At 29.1% G+C, this 18,853-nt stretch overlaps 3 protein-coding genes across 4 annotated transcripts; all 3 read left to right on the forward strand.

Annotated features, from left to right (window-relative positions):
- The first annotated feature begins 1,325 nt into the window (after window positions 1–1,325).
- On the forward strand, window positions 1,326–3,312 carry LOC108342431 (protein trichome birefringence-like 19). Its single transcript, XM_017580207.2, has 2 exons — window positions 1,326–1,990; window positions 2,136–3,312. Exons 1-2 carry the CDS (start codon window positions 1,565–1,567, stop codon window positions 2,907–2,909), a joined length of 1,200 nt encoding a protein of 399 aa, XP_017435696.1. The 5' UTR covers window positions 1,326–1,564; the 3' UTR covers window positions 2,910–3,312.
- Window positions 3,313–9,737: 6,425 nt separating this feature from the next.
- On the forward strand, window positions 9,738–11,911 carry LOC108342606 (protein trichome birefringence-like 19). Its single transcript, XM_017580402.2, has 2 exons — window positions 9,738–10,305; window positions 11,011–11,911. Exons 1-2 carry the CDS (start codon window positions 9,847–9,849, stop codon window positions 11,791–11,793), a joined length of 1,242 nt encoding a protein of 413 aa, XP_017435891.1. The 5' UTR covers window positions 9,738–9,846; the 3' UTR covers window positions 11,794–11,911.
- Window positions 11,912–17,228: 5,317 nt separating this feature from the next.
- Window positions 17,229–18,853, forward strand: LOC108342554 (dof zinc finger protein DOF1.5). Of its 2 annotated transcripts, XM_017580344.2 has the most exons (3): window positions 17,229–17,901; window positions 18,222–18,261; window positions 18,504–18,853. In XM_017580344.2, exons 1-3 carry the CDS (start codon window positions 17,457–17,459, stop codon window positions 18,505–18,507), a joined length of 489 nt encoding a protein of 162 aa, XP_017435833.1. In that variant the 5' UTR covers window positions 17,229–17,456; the 3' UTR covers window positions 18,508–18,853. The 2 variants fall into 2 exon arrangements, with proteins under 2 accessions (XP_017435833.1, XP_017435834.1); XM_017580345.2 differs by lacking the exon at window positions 18,222–18,261 and having other exon boundaries at window positions 17,239–17,901.

Here is an 18,853-nt window from a genome sequence, read left to right on the forward strand (position 1 = left end):
ATTTTCATAAATGTTACTATCGCACTCTTTGTAACGTATTTTTATTAATTTAAATTTGTTAAAAATTATAAAATCATTAAATCAAGAATGAAGCCGACGTAATTCTGCCATTTTTAATTTATCTACTATTGATAAAGAATATAATAAAATATGTATTTGCATTACTTATTTACTATTGCCATTCATGTTTAAAATGAATTTTACTTACATATACGAAAGAATATTTCATCGTTTAAAATATTAGTATATTTGAACTAAAAATATCTTTATTAAATGTTTTGATCTTAGTTTTGAAAGAAAGCTGATTTTTGACGTTTGTATCACTTATGATGGGTAATAATAAGGATATAATAATAAAATATTAATGGGATTTTAAATTTCTGAAACATCAATTGCTTTAAAATAAAGTAATAACTAATTTAAAATTGTTTTTCACTTATAATTACTCAAAAAGAGTGTCTTAACAAATATGCTAGTACAAAGAATAAGTTAGACTATTTTAGATTTTTAAACCACACACACACATATAGATTGTACATGTATGATATGTTTAAAACTTAAGATATACACGTATAATATTTTTAAAATTAAAAGAGCAGATATGTAATGCAAAATATGATAATATAATACTTTTAAAACAAAACTAAAATTTGTGTATAATAATTTTTTTTAACATTAAAATATCAGGATAATTCAAGAAAATCTCGTTATGTCTGTAATTTACTATAGTGTTATAAAGATATGTATTATTTGACCATTTTCTCTTACCTATTTTTTTAACAAAATATATGAAAATTTGAAAAGCAAGAGCCAAAGTAGTGTAAAAGTTGTGTAATTTAGTATAATATTTTAAGAGATATTATCATTGAACATTTTCCTTTAGACTCTTTTCAACATGAAAAATTGAAAAGAAAGAGCCAAAAGTAAGGTGAAAAAGTCAAAGAAAGTTGTTCAATGATAGAAAATAAATAAAAAAAAATGGAAAAATAAGTGAGTTCTATGATTAAGAGATTTCACATTGAATTAGTGCATTGGAATAGATTAAGCTAATTAAAAGAATTGTTTTCATGGTTAGTGCATATGAAGAATTACATGCACACACTTAATTAAGAGAATGTTTTGATTTTTTTAACAAATACTTAAACCCTAAAATTAAAAATCGAATAATTTTCTATAAAATAAAGATTTTTTGTCTTAAATTTATTTAATTTTATTAAAACTGTCATTATTATCAATATATTTTTTAAAAATAAAATAAATTCTTTACCAGTTGATAAACTCTTCTCTTCTGTAATTAAAAAGATTAGAAGAAAGCCAATGTAACTGCTAACTTGCTTCTACACAGAAGCTTAATTATCCAGCGTTTGAAGAAGGTGAAGCTTCCAATGTTAGTTCCAGCTGCAAATCAACAGACACATAGAACAAATATCTGCAATAAAATAAGCAGTTAACTACTACCAACAGCTTCAGAGTAGATCACTACATTCCAAAAGATAGAAAGGGGTTAGAAGCTATTTAGCAAAGCGTTTCTTCATTAATCAAGAGCTTGACAGAGACATCGGAGATGTACGCCTCCGGAAACATTCCCAAAGGTGCGTTCTTGTTACCCCTCACTCTGTTTCTCATCGTGCTACTCCTTCCTCTGCTCAGAAACTTCATGCAACCATCTTCAAACACTTATGCCACCACCAACTTGGAAACAAACCAAACAAAAAACTGCAACATTTTTTCCGGAGATTGGGTCCCATATCCCCACCAACCTTACTACTCTAATAAAACCTGCCCTTTCATACTAGACCAGCTTAATTGCATCAAGAATGGAAGACCGGACAGAGATTTTCTCAAATTAAGGTGGAAACCTCATGAGTGTGAGCTTCCACCATTTGATGCACCACAGTTCCTGGAGCTAGTACGAGGAAAGTCTATCGCCTTTGTCGGAGACTCAATGGGAAGAAATCAACTCGAGTCTTTACTGTGCCTAATAAATACTGTAAGTAAGCAATTCTATACTTTGAATCACAATTAGATTATTTTTCCGCTTTATTGATTTTTTGGATTGTGATTATCGGTAACTTTTACTTGACCTGTTTGGACTAGCTTCATAGATGTGGTTATTTCTTCACTTACTCTGCCAGGTTGCACATCCTGAGGATATTACAGCGAAGCATACATCATATGATGACATATTTTTCAGATGGTGGTTTGTGGCTGATTACAACTTCACTGTCACAACACTCTGGTCGCCCTTTTTAGTAAAGTTCAATGACTCCGATCCCAGTGGTCGTGCTTACTACAGCGCCACCAAGCTTTATCTAGACGAGGCAGACGAAGCATGGAGCGGAAAAATCAAGAATTTTGACTATGTGGTTTTCTCAACAGGACAATGGTTCTTCCGACCATTAACATTCTACGAAAAAGGACAAGTTGTGGGGTGTCAAAAGTGCCAGAACTCCACAGAGCTGAACTTCTACGGTTACAAGAAGGCGTTCCAAACGGCCTTTAGAACGCTGAGAAACGTTGAAGGGTTCAAAGGGGTGGCGTTTTTGGTGAGTCACTCTCCGGAGCACTTTGAGAACGGCGCGTGGAATGAGGGAGGAAGTTGTAACAGGACAAAGCCTTTTAGCTCGGAAGAAAGAGGGGTGTACGAAAGTGGAGACATTGTGAAGGCCTTGCATGAGATACAAGTGGAGGAGTTTAATGCAGCAAGAGAAAATGGTTTGAGGTTTGGTTTGATTGATGTAACCGATGCAATGGTTATGAGGGCCGATGGACACCCCAGTAAGTTTAAGCCTGGGAATAAGAAGGTTAATGACTGTGTTCACTGGTGCTTACCAGGTGCTGTTGACACTTGGAATGAGTTTTTGCTGTATTTGATGAAGTTGGAAGGTGAAAAACGCAATAACATGTGATCTTGTCGATGTTTTGCATTTTTTGGGGGTGATTTTCAACTATCACCAAATAGTTCAGGAACAAGGATAGTTTAATTTTGTAAGTTATAACTGGTCAGAGTTGCATGGCCTGGCTGGTTAATACCATTTATCCGCTCGTACAGACAATTCTAAATGTTTTAATTCTAAATGTTTTGGATTAGAATTCTAAATATTTTAGATTAAGATTCTAAATTTTTTAGACTAAGATTCTAAATCGTAGTTCTAAATCCTGATTCTAAATTCTAAATTCTGTCGAAGCACCATTTTTGTTTGATCTCAAATCAGGCTGCGTACGATTTCTAACAATACTGTATTTGATATAATTTACCAGAAATGTATTTAAATATTGAAGATTGTAATTAATATTTGTCATTTTCTCATAGCAGTGGTCTAAAATGTTCTCTGTTTTGGATTAATGGTATTTGTATATTTTAATTAATTTTTTCTATCAATGGAGAGAGTCTAATGTTCAGGTTTTGTTTTTAGAAAATATATTTTTGTTCGGTCCAAGATAACTTTGAACATTTTCCAGATACTTGACCCTGTCCACCAAATCCCTGATGTCTTAATTTAATCCTTCAAACTTTTAGTTGGCTGAATATATTATGAAAGTTGAATAAATTGTGAGTGACAGATAACCTAATAACCTCAACTGCCCCAAAGAGCGTCATCGGGTGAAACAAGTATAGTTCGAACTACTTTTAGAATTGGGTAATTTGTTAAAGATTGCAATAGACAACTATGTCAATAAGTTTTAAGAATGGAGCTGGGTGAAGTAAAGAAGCGCATTTTGCGATGATTATTAGGAAAGATTGATGCAAGTTGTAATGAGAAATTAAAACGAGTCCATCAATCATTAAACAAGATCCTCGATATTCTTCGTCGAACACGTGCTAACTCTATTATAATAGTTAGATCACTGAGTCACTGTTAGAACAGAGCATAGAATAGAGTGTTGCAACGCAATTACCAAGGCAATGAATACCGACAGATGGTTTCTGAATTTTTTCCAACGGAAAACTGTTTAATTTTTTCTTTTACCAAAATAACATACTATTCACCATATGCTTTTTTATTCTTATTGTCGAAAAAATAGATTAAAATTCGGTGGTCTATCCTGAATTTTCTAAATAACTGAAATTGAAGAAAATTTTAGTTTTCTAAATTATTATTTTTCATAAATTCCATTTAAATATTAAAGTTAAATAAAAAAATAAAATATATTTTAATAATAATAAATTTATAAATATATATGTCTAGTTTTGTGTGGTGAAACCTATGGCAGAGCATATGATGGTGTTTGTGATAGTAGTTTATTTGGTTCTAAACTTGTTATTACTCATGTTGATCCTTCTAAAATAATCATGGACAATCTTATGTAGATATTGTTGCTTATTGCATATTAGTTGGTAAACTGATATTGTCTTTTCTGTCAAAACTTAATAAATTCATGGTTTAGCCAATTCGATGTTCATTATAAATTTACAATCTAGGTTCTTAGATACTTAAAAGTTTCACCTGTTCAGGGATTTTTCTTTTGTTTGCATCTGTTGACATTTGCCTTTCTATTTTTTTTATGCTGACAAAATTTTATGTTTTTTTTAGTTCTTTATTAATTTTTTTGAAATTCAAGAACTAATTTATTATCTATTGTTCATCTTCCGAAGCATAATATCAACCCCTAGTTAACTATGGTTAAATTATTTTTTGGGTGATCTTCTTGTTTTATTGACACTTACTACAGTTGATTGTGACAATTAATGTGTCATTCACTTAGTTCATTATTATGTGTTTAGTGAACGTACTAAATACGTCGAGATCAATTTCTATATGATTTGTGAGAAAATTTAATAAAGTCTCATTTAACTTCTTTTAGTTTCGTCTTTTTAATCAACTTGCAAATGTGTTTACTAAACATTTTCATTAAACAACTTTTAATAATTTTGTATCAAATTTGGTTATTGTGACATTCACTGCCTTTTGAAAAAAAAAGAAGGAAAATAGGTATTAGCACATTATTAGCAAATTGGTTTTCATTGTTAATTGAATTTAGTTATAATATTACATATTTATAATTGATTTGATTATTTTCAATTTTTCTCTTTTGTTCTATTAGGTTATATATGTACTTTGCTTGTAATACATTTAATAAAAAAAATTAATATGATAATTTATAATATGATAAGATGAATTTTATCACTCATTTCCAATTACTATGAGCATAAAATTATTTTCATAAAAAAAATCATTAAGTTTTTCAGAATAAGTATTTTTTAACCATTTAATTTTATCATAGTTTAACGTAATCTCCAATATTTTTCTTTCCTTTTTCTTTTCTTTTTCAATAAAATCTCCATGTCTTGGTTTGTATTATTTTTTACTCGTTTTGCTAATTTAGATTTGTGACTTCTTCTCATCGTCTTGATAAAAGATATTGTGTTTTTAATATTCAATTTAAAATTTGAATTTAAACTATTTTCAATACCTTAAATATAATTACCAACATACTGAAACATTAAATACATATTCATATTAACATTAAATCATTAATTTAGATTATGACTTAATTTTTGCATTTATTATTAAGTACTTTTTATTCATAAAACAACTTAAAATGTTACTTATTTAAATCACAAAGTTTCGTTACATAAAAATTGATATTTTAATGAATAATATACCTTAAAAATAGATAATTGTAACATGCCACTATAAATTAATTTAAATCAATATTGAAATTTCTAGTTTTACTTTCTGATATTTTTAACCAAATTTAAATATTAATTACACTTTAAAAAAATATTTAAATTTTTTAAAAATATATTTAAATACCAAAATTGTAAAATAGTAACTATTTTAATTATTATATTTTTAATTTTTAAAATTTCATACAATTTTACCCTTTTTTTAATAAATGAAAAATTAGGAAAGAGTTTACTTCTCACGAAACCAAATTCTAACTTTTTTTATGGTGGACTAAAACTTAAAATTTGATTTTTCAGTAACTAAATTTTATCTCAATATTATTTGGATAAAAATTATAAATAGATTATTATCTAAATAATTTTTAATGCTATTTTAGAATATTTTTCTCTAAATTATACACAAATTTATCGTTTCAATTTTTCTTTAAAGAAATTCTATTTTTTATTTATAATAAATTAATATAATATTTCTTCACCCATTTTATTTAATAAATATATTAAAAATATGAGACTGTTTTAATATAATTGTATACGTATTGTTTGTTTTTCTTAATTAATGCATAGAAGTTTTAAAATTTGATGGAGGCTTTATAAAGTTTGCGAGAAAATTAGTAGTTGATTTATGTTTCATATAAAAAATATAGCAACTATTTTAAATTTTGATTCATAAATATCAAATTAAAATAAATACTTCTTTAATATTGTAGAATATACATACACAGAAGGGTGGCAAAAGGTGTTCCTACATAATATTTTAAAAATTTAAAAATTTTATGTTTTAAATTTATACTGATATTCATAAATATTCGTTTATTTTTTAAAACTTAAAATACCTTTTAAACAGATATTCATCCGATAATGGGATAGATTTTTTTATTACAAATTGAGTGACAAAAAAAACATTCTATTCTCATTTCATATGTAGCTTCCTTTCTTGGTGCATCTCATCTTGTAATTTGTTAGGGAACGGAACAATCCTTTTTCCTGCTCTTCATAAAGAGTGCAAGTAATTAATCATAATTCTTTTTTTTTATTTGGAAGATAATCAAATTTAAAATCTCTATCTTAATTTCATCCTTAATATTAAAATAATTAAATAGCCACTTTAGGAATTTTAGTTATTTAACTTGTAAATGTTCGAATTTTTACAATGAGTAAGAGAATAAAATTTCCAACCCAAGTAAAACCGTATATCTTTTATCCAGACCAACTTACCATACAATTTTGCACCGAACTCAAGAAATTTTAATCTCAAATAGCAAAGTATCAAAATTTCAACAAATTCAAAGCAACTCATAGATTGGGACTGGGATGGTATTCCACAATTATACTTTACCAAAATACATAAACATCAAAATACTAAATAATTGCTAGAGGAAAAAAAACTATACATTTTATAAATGTCATGATATAATAGGAAGAAAAATAAATAAAAGAAAATGATAGACGTTGATGGAATATTTAAAAATAAGAAATGTATATGTATATGTATCATTGTTTTTCTAATCAAAGTATATCTAATATTTGTGAAAGTTTCATACCTGTCTTCAAATATGTTCTCATTCTTAAGGAACATAACAAAAAAAGTGAATTGAACACTAATTAGTTTGACTTAAAAAGAATAATATAGTTATAAAATAAAAATAAACTTAATTTGTACCAAAATTATATATTGTGCTTTCATCTAGCTGGTATGACATGTTTGTAAAAAAATATCAGAAATAAATTAGAATTAAAGATACAAGATTGGGGGATGACTTGTAAGGAGGTGTATGAAAGGGTGATTGAGTTATTGTTTTTTATTTAATTTTGTATACGATTCTTGTTTGGATAAAATAAAATAAAAAGTTTCGTTTTAATATTTATAATAACTTAATATATAGTTAGATATTATGGGTAAAATAGGTTACACGTGGTTTATATAACAAATATATAATCTAATTTAATTAATTAAGATCTAGATCAATAATAATAAGATAAACATTGCTTCTCTCAAGGAGTTTATATTTAGGAATTAAGTGTGAGTCCAAGTTTCATAATAAATAGAAATGAGAAAATAGAACACTATATAAGGTTGAAGATTTATTAATCCATTAAGGTTTTTGGTTGAGAGTGATGTCAATTCTTTATGTGGTTGAGTTCATATCTCATTGGTATTTGTATCTCTCTAGTGAACATCTTCCTTGATAGACCCTACCGTTATCTTAGTGACGAGTACAATGAAATGAGAAAGTAGAACATCATATAAGGTTGAAGATTCATTAACACATTGTCGTAAAGTTTTGGGTTGAGAGAGATATCAATCCCTCATGTGAACAAGGAAGTGGATTTGAAAACGAGAGATATAATCTAAACTAAGAAAATTTGTTGAAATGAATCTTGTAATTATCGAATAACTCTTTTTTTTTAATTTTTTTTTCATAGCTTATGATGAGAAGTTAAAGAAATGGAGTATGGGTAGGGCGAATATATTTCAGAGAAGAGAGAATAGATTATCATTAGGAGAGTATTGATTGAGAATCGATTATAAGGAGAGAATCGTGGTTTGTCTTTGATGATGTGCACATTGTGGTAGTTGGGTTGCTCCTGGTTGCTACTATGCTTGTATGGTTGGTGTGGTCATAGGGGTGCTGCCTCTGGTGTTGGGATATTGTAGGGTGGGGTTGTTGTTTGTGACCGTTATAATCTTATACATTGTTGCGGTGCTGTAGTGATTAATAATTAATAGTTAATAATTACTAACTAATAGTTAGTAATTAATTATTAACAGAAATAATTAATAATTAACAGTTAATAATTAATAATTAATAGTTAGTAATTAATAATTGACAGAAATAATTAATAATTAACAGTAATAATTAACAGTTAACAGTTAACAGTTAATAATCAATAATTAATAGTTAACAATTAATAATTAATAGTTAATAATTAATAATAATATTTACATTTAAATTTATATCATATTTATATCAATGATAAAATAATAATCATTTAATTTTATTTATTAAAATATATTTTTAATCTATCATATCAATAAAATTTTATCTCAAATTCATCAAAATTAATTTTTAATGCAAACAACAACACAAATTTTTTTTATTCGTTGAAATTCATGCACTTATTCTATCTTAAATCTTTTCTCCAATTCAAACTCACTTCAAGTTTGCCATCATTTTATTTATAATTGAGGCAATAGTTAGATAATGACAAAGGACAATGCTAAAATTAAATCTTATTATAAGATTGTTTCTTAAGAAATAATTTTGAAAGGATCGTGATAAAAAAATCAAAGCATGACTTAGATTCTTAATCAACCGAATAGACTTCCTACCAAAAGCTTTTTTAATTGACTTAACATCAAATTAAGCCTAATTAAATCACATTAGTACGTGAACTGTTGGGCTGATTCTGACCTCTAATTTATTTCCTTTTCCAGAGTCCCACACTCAACCATTGACAGTGTTTGGATAACAGAATGGCTTCTGCGTGAAAAACATCGTAAAAATTTGAAATAATAAAAAAAAAAGGTAACCATATATAAGCTATTTTGACTTTAAAGACAGAATTGAAAAAAAAAATTAATCCAAACTATAATTAAACTCCTCACGTTTTGCTAATGTTCCTCTAAATATGATAACTAAAGTAAACGAATTATATACATAATATTCAAATATAAAAATAAACTAAATAGTTTTCAAATATTGAAATAATTTGTAAATTTATTTCTTAACTTTAATAAAATATTTCAATATCAGATGGATGCCCGTTTACTATTTAATAATTAAATAATTGAATTACTTTAAAGATTGTTTAGAAACAAAAAAATTTAAAAATTAAAATTCTGTCGATTCTTTGTTGGCTGGGTATATTATTAGAGTTTAATATACGGTCACGACAGAGAACCTAATCTAATAAAATAAAGCACAGCAATAAAAAAAGTACAAGCAAAATCATCAAGATTCTCCCTATACAAGTGTCTAAGTATCTTATTATTATTTTCCCTCTTAACCAAGTAGTTCGGTACAGAGGGCTATGTAATCACCAAGACAGTTCCAACCAAGCTGTCACAACTTATGATACATTAATTCTAATTGCACCATTTCAATAGCTAGGAACATTGTTTAAGGAACAAGGACCGACAGTATGCTAACAACTATATATAAACAGTTTGATAAAAGTTTATTAGTTTTCCAGCTATAGTTTTTATTAGAAGAATGAAAATTGAGGTATCGGAGGTATTGAAAAGCAATTATGCAGCAAAAGGCATTCCGAAAGGAGCGTTGGCACTACCACTGACCCTGCTAGTGGTGGTGCTGTTCATTCCTCTGATCATGAACTTGCATGAATCGTATTCTAATCTTTATTATGATGGCAGTTTGGAAAGCACAGAAAATTTGACCTGCAACTTATTTTCGGGAAACTGGGTGGCTTATTCTGGAGGACCTTACTATGACAATGAAAGCTGCCCTTTCATAACGTACAAGCAAAACTGCTTCACGAATGGGAGACCCGACAGGGACTTCCTCAAATGGAGGTGGAAACCTGACGAATGTGAGCTTCCACTGTTTGATGCCAAAAAGTTTCTGAAGCTTGTTCGCGGAAAGTCCATGGCTTTTGTTGGAGACTCCATTGGGAGGAACCAGATGGAGTCATTGTTGTGCCTCTTAAATAGTGTATGTTTCTTACACTTTTCTTTTTAAATTGTCAACCTTTACTCCATGATCTTCCTTCGGGTTGAAACATTTCGTCGTCTAACTTGGTAATTCGATGCAAAAATTCAGTAGTTGTGGATTTTTTTCTTTTTATGAATTTTCAGTGCTTAATCAGAAAGAGGGAAAAAAAAGAATGAACATTTAATTTTGATGAGTTTGATTTCCTTCTTTTCTAAAACAGACAGTTAGCATGTATTTTCATTGTAATTATAAATTTATATTATTAGCTAATTAAAATATTATTAGATCATGTTAATGTTTAGTATTAACATTTATTAGATATAATTACACATTAATCAACGAGTTAATGTTAAATTTGACTTATTTATTGATTTCGTAAGATCATCGAATTTCATTGATTAAGTCCTTTAAAACGTGCATTTACAATTTAATGGCTGATGTTGCAAATCATTTTATAATCGGGATATAAATTTAAATTTTAGTATTTTATTTGAAAGCTTTCTTTTATCCGTCATAATAATTGAACAGAAAACATTACAATAAGTCACCTAAAAATGAAGTCATACGTTTTAATACTAAAACTTCAATTTTATTTACCTTTGTGAGTACAAAATATACACGTAGGGCTAGTTTGATGGCTTAACTATAATTTTTTCCAAATTCTTTATTCTCGATGTGGGACTAACGGCGAAGCTACTCTTTCAGGTTGCTCGTCCAGAGGACATTACAGACAGATACACATTGAACGATGGAAAATATTTCAAATGGTGGTTCTACGCACACTATAACTTCACTGTTGCAACACTATGGTCCCCCTTTCTGGTGAAATCCAGTGAAAAATACCTGAACGACACTTCTTTCTCCAACGCGGAGAACCTTTACTTGGACGAAGCAGACGAAGCTTGGACCACCCACATTGCACATTTCGACTACGTTATTTTCTCAGGAGGACAATGGTTCTTTCGACCATTAACGTTCTACGAAAAGGGCAGGGTTGTGGGGTGTCAAAAGTGCCATAACGTGACGACAGACCCGCTAAACTTGTACGGTTACAGGAACGCATTGCGAACGGCTTTTAGAACGGTGGTGAACCTAAAAGGGTTCAAGGGGATGGTGATTTTGGTGACTCATTCGCCGAACCATTTTGAGAACGGGGCGTGGAACAAAGGTGGGGGTTGTAACAGAACAATGCCCATCACAAAGGAAGAAAGTGCAATGGTGAAACCGTACGGTCTTGAGGAGATTTACGAGACTCAGGTGGAGGAGTTTAGGGTTGCGGAAAAAGAAGGGAGAGAGAAAGGGTTACGTTTTGGTTTGATGAACATAACTGGAGTGATGCTTATGAGAGCCGATGGACATCCTGATAAGTATGGACATAATTTGGATGCGAATGTCAGAATCAACGACTGCGTTCATTGGTGCATGCCTGGCCCTGTTGACACCTGGAATCAGTTCTTGCTCCGTCTTATCACAATCGCAACCTTCTAAATCTTCTCTCTTTCATTGCCTCGCTGGGTATACTTTTATTTTCGTCGTAAATAAATTCAAAGTAAAATCGCTCATAAATTTGAAAAAAAAAATATATCTACATACTTTTATCTTTTTATAATAGTATCTTTGAATCTATTTTTTAAAAACATATATAGTTTTTTTTTAATCTTGTATTTTGTTGATCAATTTAAGGTACCATTTTCAGATCTTGATGTTTAAAAATTAGAAATAATTTAATTGATCAAATAGTGCCGGAAAGACCTAAGATACTTATTTTTACAAATAGGTTCAGCTTGATACCCAATGATCATTATGATTTTATTTTATTTAGTGAGATTAAATGTGTAAAAAAAATAGAAATATTTTGGTCCACCTTGTTTTTTATGTCCTTTTTCATTTGTATTTTTTCTGGATTTAGAATAATTCATGGATTTTTTTTCATGTTTTTGGATTGGGACACAATGGTGGTCCTATAATATTGTGACTGGTCCATTCTCCAAATAATTTGCACAAACCCTCAAAACTTGTTCAAATTTATATTTCATATTGATGCATATGTTTGTAGTAAACGTGTTTAGATATAACAATTATGTGTGAATACAATAAGTAATGTTTTGTAAACATTCCACATTCACACACAATTTATCTAACTTTAACTATATATATGGATTTTTCTTAGACTTCGTACCTTTTCCGAGTTTATGGTCACTTCCACTAAATTTATTACGTTGCATTATCCATGAGTGTTTATGTATATCTTCCATTACTTTTCTTGCTACTTTAAAATACGGATTAAAATTTTCAATTAATGTGGTCATGCGTATATACGCATTTATGTGTGTGTGAAAGAGAGAAAAACACAAAATGCCTAAAAATAGCAATTACAACTAATGTTGAAGATGAGAAAAGGAAGTTAGGATGATGGAAATAGCATAGGGGGAAAAAGTTGTCTTTGTGTAATAGGAAAGAGAAAATGAGTGAGTGATGAAGAAATATGAGAAAAATAAACAAGTGTTGAGAGAGTTGTTAATTTATAAGGTTTAAAAGAAACAAATTTGCATGAATTGTAATTGATTAAAGGTTTAAAAGAAACAAATTACTTGGTTTCTTAATGTCTACACCTCTTTGATTTTAAATTAAAAAATAGCATCAATATGAACCAACTTGACTCAGTTAATTTGTTTCGATATTCCAATACCCAACCTAAAACAAATCACTAAATATACATAAAATAAACAAATACACAAAACATACACATAAATAAAAAATATGTTGACCAAGTAACTTCCACTTCTACATCATCTACTTTAAAGTACTATAAAAAACTAAATTAGCGTTCTTGACCTATTGATGCTTTTTTACTCAAGCTTGAGTTCCCAAAACCCAATATTATAATAAAAAATATACACTTAAAAAGAAATTTTAATTAGACAGACTCGATTAGTTCTTCACCAGGATTTTTATGATGAACTCTGATGTACAAAAGATTAGGGAATTTTTCATAAATCCAAAGAAAAATCATAAAAGAAGAAGAAAAAGTATTTAAAGAGAGATGATGATTTTTCTTAAATCAAATTTGAATTATTAACTTTTCGTATTTATAACATTTATGCTTTAATAATATAATATACATACTTAATTTCAGGTATACCACTTATGCTCTTTATTAATTTTCTAAATCCTTACAATTAAAATTGTTTAAATATGCCAACCTGTGTGATAAAAGAAAAATCACATGAGAAGATGAAATTCATTCACCTATTCTGAAGTATGATGCAAATAATCTAATTATTTTTATTATTATTAAAAATAATATATATAAATTAAGTATATTATTTTTACTTTTCAAATGTAACAATGTGAAAAAAATTTATAAAATAATTTTGAAAAATTCAAATAAATCTAAGTCTCACTTTTAATAATTCTAAAAAGTTGAACTTGTTACGAGATAAAGGATCCACAAGGTAATGTTAATTTTTTATACGAATTGGATTCAAATCTTAATGATATTGTATTTATTCAATAAATCTTTCTTTATAAATCTATTAGTTTTTTTAAAAATTAAATTTGTTTTATTATTTTTTAAAAAGGCTATTTCTACCATGATTAAATGATAAAGGATTTGGTTTTGAAATTTTGTTTTTGGCATCGAGGTTTTTAAAGTTTCTTTGATGTAAGAAGAAGAAAACGCAATCAAACTTTAAAGTTCTGTTTGCTTGAGCGTATTGAACTGTAGATGGAATTTAAGAAGATGGAAAAGCAAGATTTTTTTCTGTTCACTTGAAAGGAAATGAAGGTGATACTGTGAATGGAAAAACGGGATCGTCAACTCACATCTTTTGTATTAGCATATATTTGAAGGGAAGTGTTGTACATTTATTATATTACCCATATGGTTTTAATAATAATAATAATAATAATAATAATATAATTTTTTTTATTTTAAAAATTAATTTTTATTTTTTCTCTTTTTATAATAATTTTTACAATTATATATAATATTAACAATTACAATTTTATATTATTTTTACTATTAAGGATATTTTGGTAATCTTTAATTTTTATTAATTAAATTCTTTTATTTGTCACATCGGTCAAATTCTACACTAATTTTCTCAAATTTTACTTTCAACTTGACTCTCACTCTCCTCCAAATATATTCAAATAAACAACAATCAATTCACTCTCAAATTTCCTCAAATTCATCCGATCACTCTCTCTCAAATCAATCATTTAAAGTGAACACACCCTTAAAATTGTGAGCAGACTTTTTCTCACGGGACAAAAAAAATACAGAAAGACTTGAAAAGCATTCGGAAAGAAAAAGTACGTTTCATTATTTTGATTAGAATAAAGCAACTTGGTGCATCTTTGTCTGCATTGCAATTAGAAAACAGATTAATGAGTTGGAAATGAGATAACTTTTGAATTGATAATATAAAGACTCCTTTAGTAAAGAAATGGGCATAAGAAATCATTATAAAAAAAGTGTTGCGTACCAAAAGGGAACTTGACCCACACACACTAAATATTAGTATTTGATGGAAAAAGGGAGTAACAAACCCGTCGGAACCTGAAAAAGTTGTGTTTGGTGTGATATGTAACAGTGTTACTGTGTAATATATGTAGATACCAAATACCATCAGGAGCATGCATCTTCATTCAATCAATATCCACTGAAAATTGCATGATTCTTATGATGTTTTGTGCCTTTTCAAAAGCCGCAAAAAGTCTTATCTAGCTTACTTATTTTCCCAACTCACATGAGAGATAGATAAACACATTATCTTTATCCCATTGCACCACACCAAGCCATGTGAATTGTCCTTGTAAAATGTCATTTTCTTTCTCCTTACCAAACTTCTATTTATTTATTTATTTATAGTTTATTATATACAATTGCTTTTTTTCTTAACTTTAATTTTTCATACTCTTCGCATGCAATAAATCCATTCTCTTACTCGTTTGAGTGAAAGTGAATTTAATCCTTTAAGTAAGATTTTTTAGATTTAACTTTAGAAATAGAAAATTTGAGTTATCAACCAAATTTTTCAACAAAGACAAAATTACTAAATACTTCCATTTCAATATAGTTAAAAGGATGCACTATCTCTATTGTTTGAAAAATATGAAGAATTTTAATTGACCTAACAGATAAAAGTGGTTTCAACTTTTAAGAAAGGCAGGAAAATCGTATGAGATATGCAACGCAGGATTCTCACGTCAATTCCTACAGATTTCATATTAATCACTATCGTATCTTTAACCCGATTGCGATCAATTATCTCTATTTTTACTTGATTTAAACATTTGAAAAATAATTTATTTTTATACGAATTTAAAATCTCGATTTGATTACTACTTAATATTATATTAGAGAATATCAACCTTTTATGAATTGAAGTGGGATTGTTTTAGTTTAATCCATAAATTCAAATTTAGTATTAATATGCAGTCAGGGTCAATGTCAGTCTGAGTGATAATAGCTAATCCTAATCTATTGTACTGCAAAAAAAAGTTATTACAAAATATAAATTAAGGTATACTTTACAACATACCTTTCAAAATAATTAATAATATATATATGTCATTAACCTAAATTGAAACATATTGAAATAACTTGATCGTTTTTTCAAAATACATTGATCTAAATTATAAAGCTAAAGAAAGAAATATTAACACCTGGTCGAGTCAAATTAATAGAACAGTAGAATCATGCAGTTACTTAAACTCGTACTATTTTTGTCTATTTTTTCCCGATAATTATTTCCCTCCATTTTAGTTTTATATAGGTGATGTTGAAAATCAGTTTTTGGCTGAATACATTTTTGCCTAATTTTTTGAAAATTTTGTTTTCTCTGCTCTCCTTCAATTCATTATTCTTCAACCAAATAGTATGTCAAACAAAATGGATAATAAACACGATGTCGTATTGGTCTGTCTCATAACCCTAAGGGAAATATTGGCATTGACACTAAGCTTTAGAAGATTAAGTGAAAATCAGTTATTACTAAGATTAGAATAGGGTGATGGAGCAAGGAGAACCAACCAACCGAAATGTCACATCCAGATGGCATATCTAAGTATCTTAATTATGTAAACAAAGAAAAAATTTGTGTATTAGTTTTAAGAACATGGTGTTGATTAGCAATATCCTTTTTCAGCAAACATCCATTTGTTCAAAGCTTCACCTAGACATTTCCTTTTGGAACTTTTCTACATACATGTGGCACTGTACGCAAATAGTAGAATGGTACCATTGCATTAAACCATTGATGTCTGAAAGCAAACTTAATATTGGACATGCCTTTATAATCTTGTTCTTGAATTATTTTAGGAAAACTAATAGGAAAGAGAAAAGGCAACACTTTTCAGCTAGTAAGATCTTTGAGCTACCTTACTTTTTGAAATAGAATACTTGAAGAATTTCGCTACAACAAGTTTCTTATTTCTTTCACACATATATATATATATATATATATATATATATTATTATGCAAGTACATGCATCCCCTTTCCACTGCCTTTTGACACTTTGCAAGCGATCTATCTGGACTGGCCCCACCTTGTAGACATTTTAGCACTGCATGATCATAATGTAGACTAACTCCAGGGGATAAATAAAAAACACTTTTCGAGTTAAGTAATTATGTTCAAAGGAGAAACTAAGATGTATTTTCTTACCTAAAAATACTTTGACCTCCACACCTTCTTTTTCAGTTAAATATACAATTCTCAACAGATGTGGTAATTAAGTCTATTACGCAATAATAATTTTATTTACTTATAGCAGTTGAGTTTATTTATTTATTTATTTATTTATTTATTTATAGAAGCAACTGTTTCACCCTCTCTTATGTCACATTAACTTGGGAAGAAAATAAAGATAGTGCTAAGCTTTCTGCTGCATAGTACCCTTCTCTTTTCTTTAGTTGTTCTTCTGACAAAGAACTTTACACCCCACCTAAGTTTAGTTTTTGGCGCGTACCACGTGGATTTCATGCCCTGGTTTTATGATTGTACTAACTAACAAACACTTTTCGCTTTATATATCACCCTAAGCATATATAAAAGCACTTACATAATAATTCTTCCCTCAGCGACAACAAAAACCTTCTCAGTTAAGAAAGAAAAACTCTCTCTCTTTCTCTCTGTTAGAAATGGCTGAGGAATCTCAAGGGATTAAGCTCTTTGGCGCAATGATTAGACTCAACAGTGAGGAGGTCAAGAAGGGAGAAAAAGGAAGGGAATACAAGAGGGAGGAGAAGAGAACAGAGAAGATAATACCGTGTCCTAGATGCAAGAGCATGGAAACTAAATTCTGCTACTTCAATAACTACAACGTTAATCAGCCAAGGCATTTTTGTAAGAGCTGCCAGAGGTATTGGACTGCTGGTGGGGCCCTCCGCAACGTCGCTGTCGGTGCCGGCCGTCGGAAGGGCAAGCCGCCGTGTCATGGTGCCGCTGAGTTCCCCGATGGGGCTGTCTATGAAAGTTCGGAAGACGAGAACAAATTTGAGATTGGAAGTAGGTTGGTTTCAGAAGAGGTTCACAATGATTTTCGGCAAATTTTCCCGGCGGCCAAGCGGCGGAGGACTCCATCAGGTGGGTGCTTATCTGTCTCATGCTCTTCTTATCTTATCTGTACTTTTTCTCCGGCGGCCAAGCGGCGGAAGATTCTTATGCATTCCTGTACATGAATTTAGAAAATATGTAAATTAGTTTTTTCACTCTAAAATTCATCATATTTTCCATGTTAAAAATAATTAAACATACACAGTTAGAAATTAAATATATAAATTCAACAAGTATATATATATGTGTGTGTGTGTGTGTAAATATTTTTATTTATTTATTTATTTCATAAGGGTGAAATAAGCTGTTGGATATGTATAATAATTATTTTTTTCTTTTATCTCATATAGATAAAACTTGGAGAAGTAATCATATTCAGAGATCCAATGGGTATAAACAATGACATCGATTTTTTTTTAGCATAGTTTTTCTTTCATTTCTTTCTCTGCTTCTGGCATATGTACATCACTATCCAGTTCAAATAGTAAAATTAGTGAAACTTTATTGGTTTGCCCTATTCACATATTAGGAATGTGACTAATTATAAGATTATTATTATTTTTTTCATTTTGTCCATTAAAATGTGTTTTGAACGGTCCAAAATATTGTAAAGGAAGTGTTTGTTTGTGCAGGTGAGCATGAAGGTCAATAAAATCATCTACGAATTGAAAGCACAGAACATGGTGGACTTATATAGGAACAAGAAGAAGAATTCAAAAACTACGGATAAAAGCGTGTCGTGAAGATGTGAACACCTCAAAAATATTCCATGACATTAAATCAATGGATGATGCTAAGCTACGTGACACATTCACATTAGTTTTTTCCTCTATGCTAAACTCCATTGTCCATATCTACGAAGGTTTTATCTTTTAAGCCATCAATGTACTTCACATAATTGGCTAAGTGGGTTTCACACTATCTTTGACACCATTTCCATCCACGAAATTCATGTATATATATTCATATGATATTCTTGAAA

This window comes from Vigna angularis, chromosome 6, assembly GCF_016808095.1.
Source record: "Vigna angularis cultivar LongXiaoDou No.4 chromosome 6, ASM1680809v1, whole genome shotgun sequence".
In the NCBI taxonomy this organism is placed as follows: Eukaryota; Viridiplantae; Streptophyta; class Magnoliopsida; order Fabales; family Fabaceae; genus Vigna; species Vigna angularis.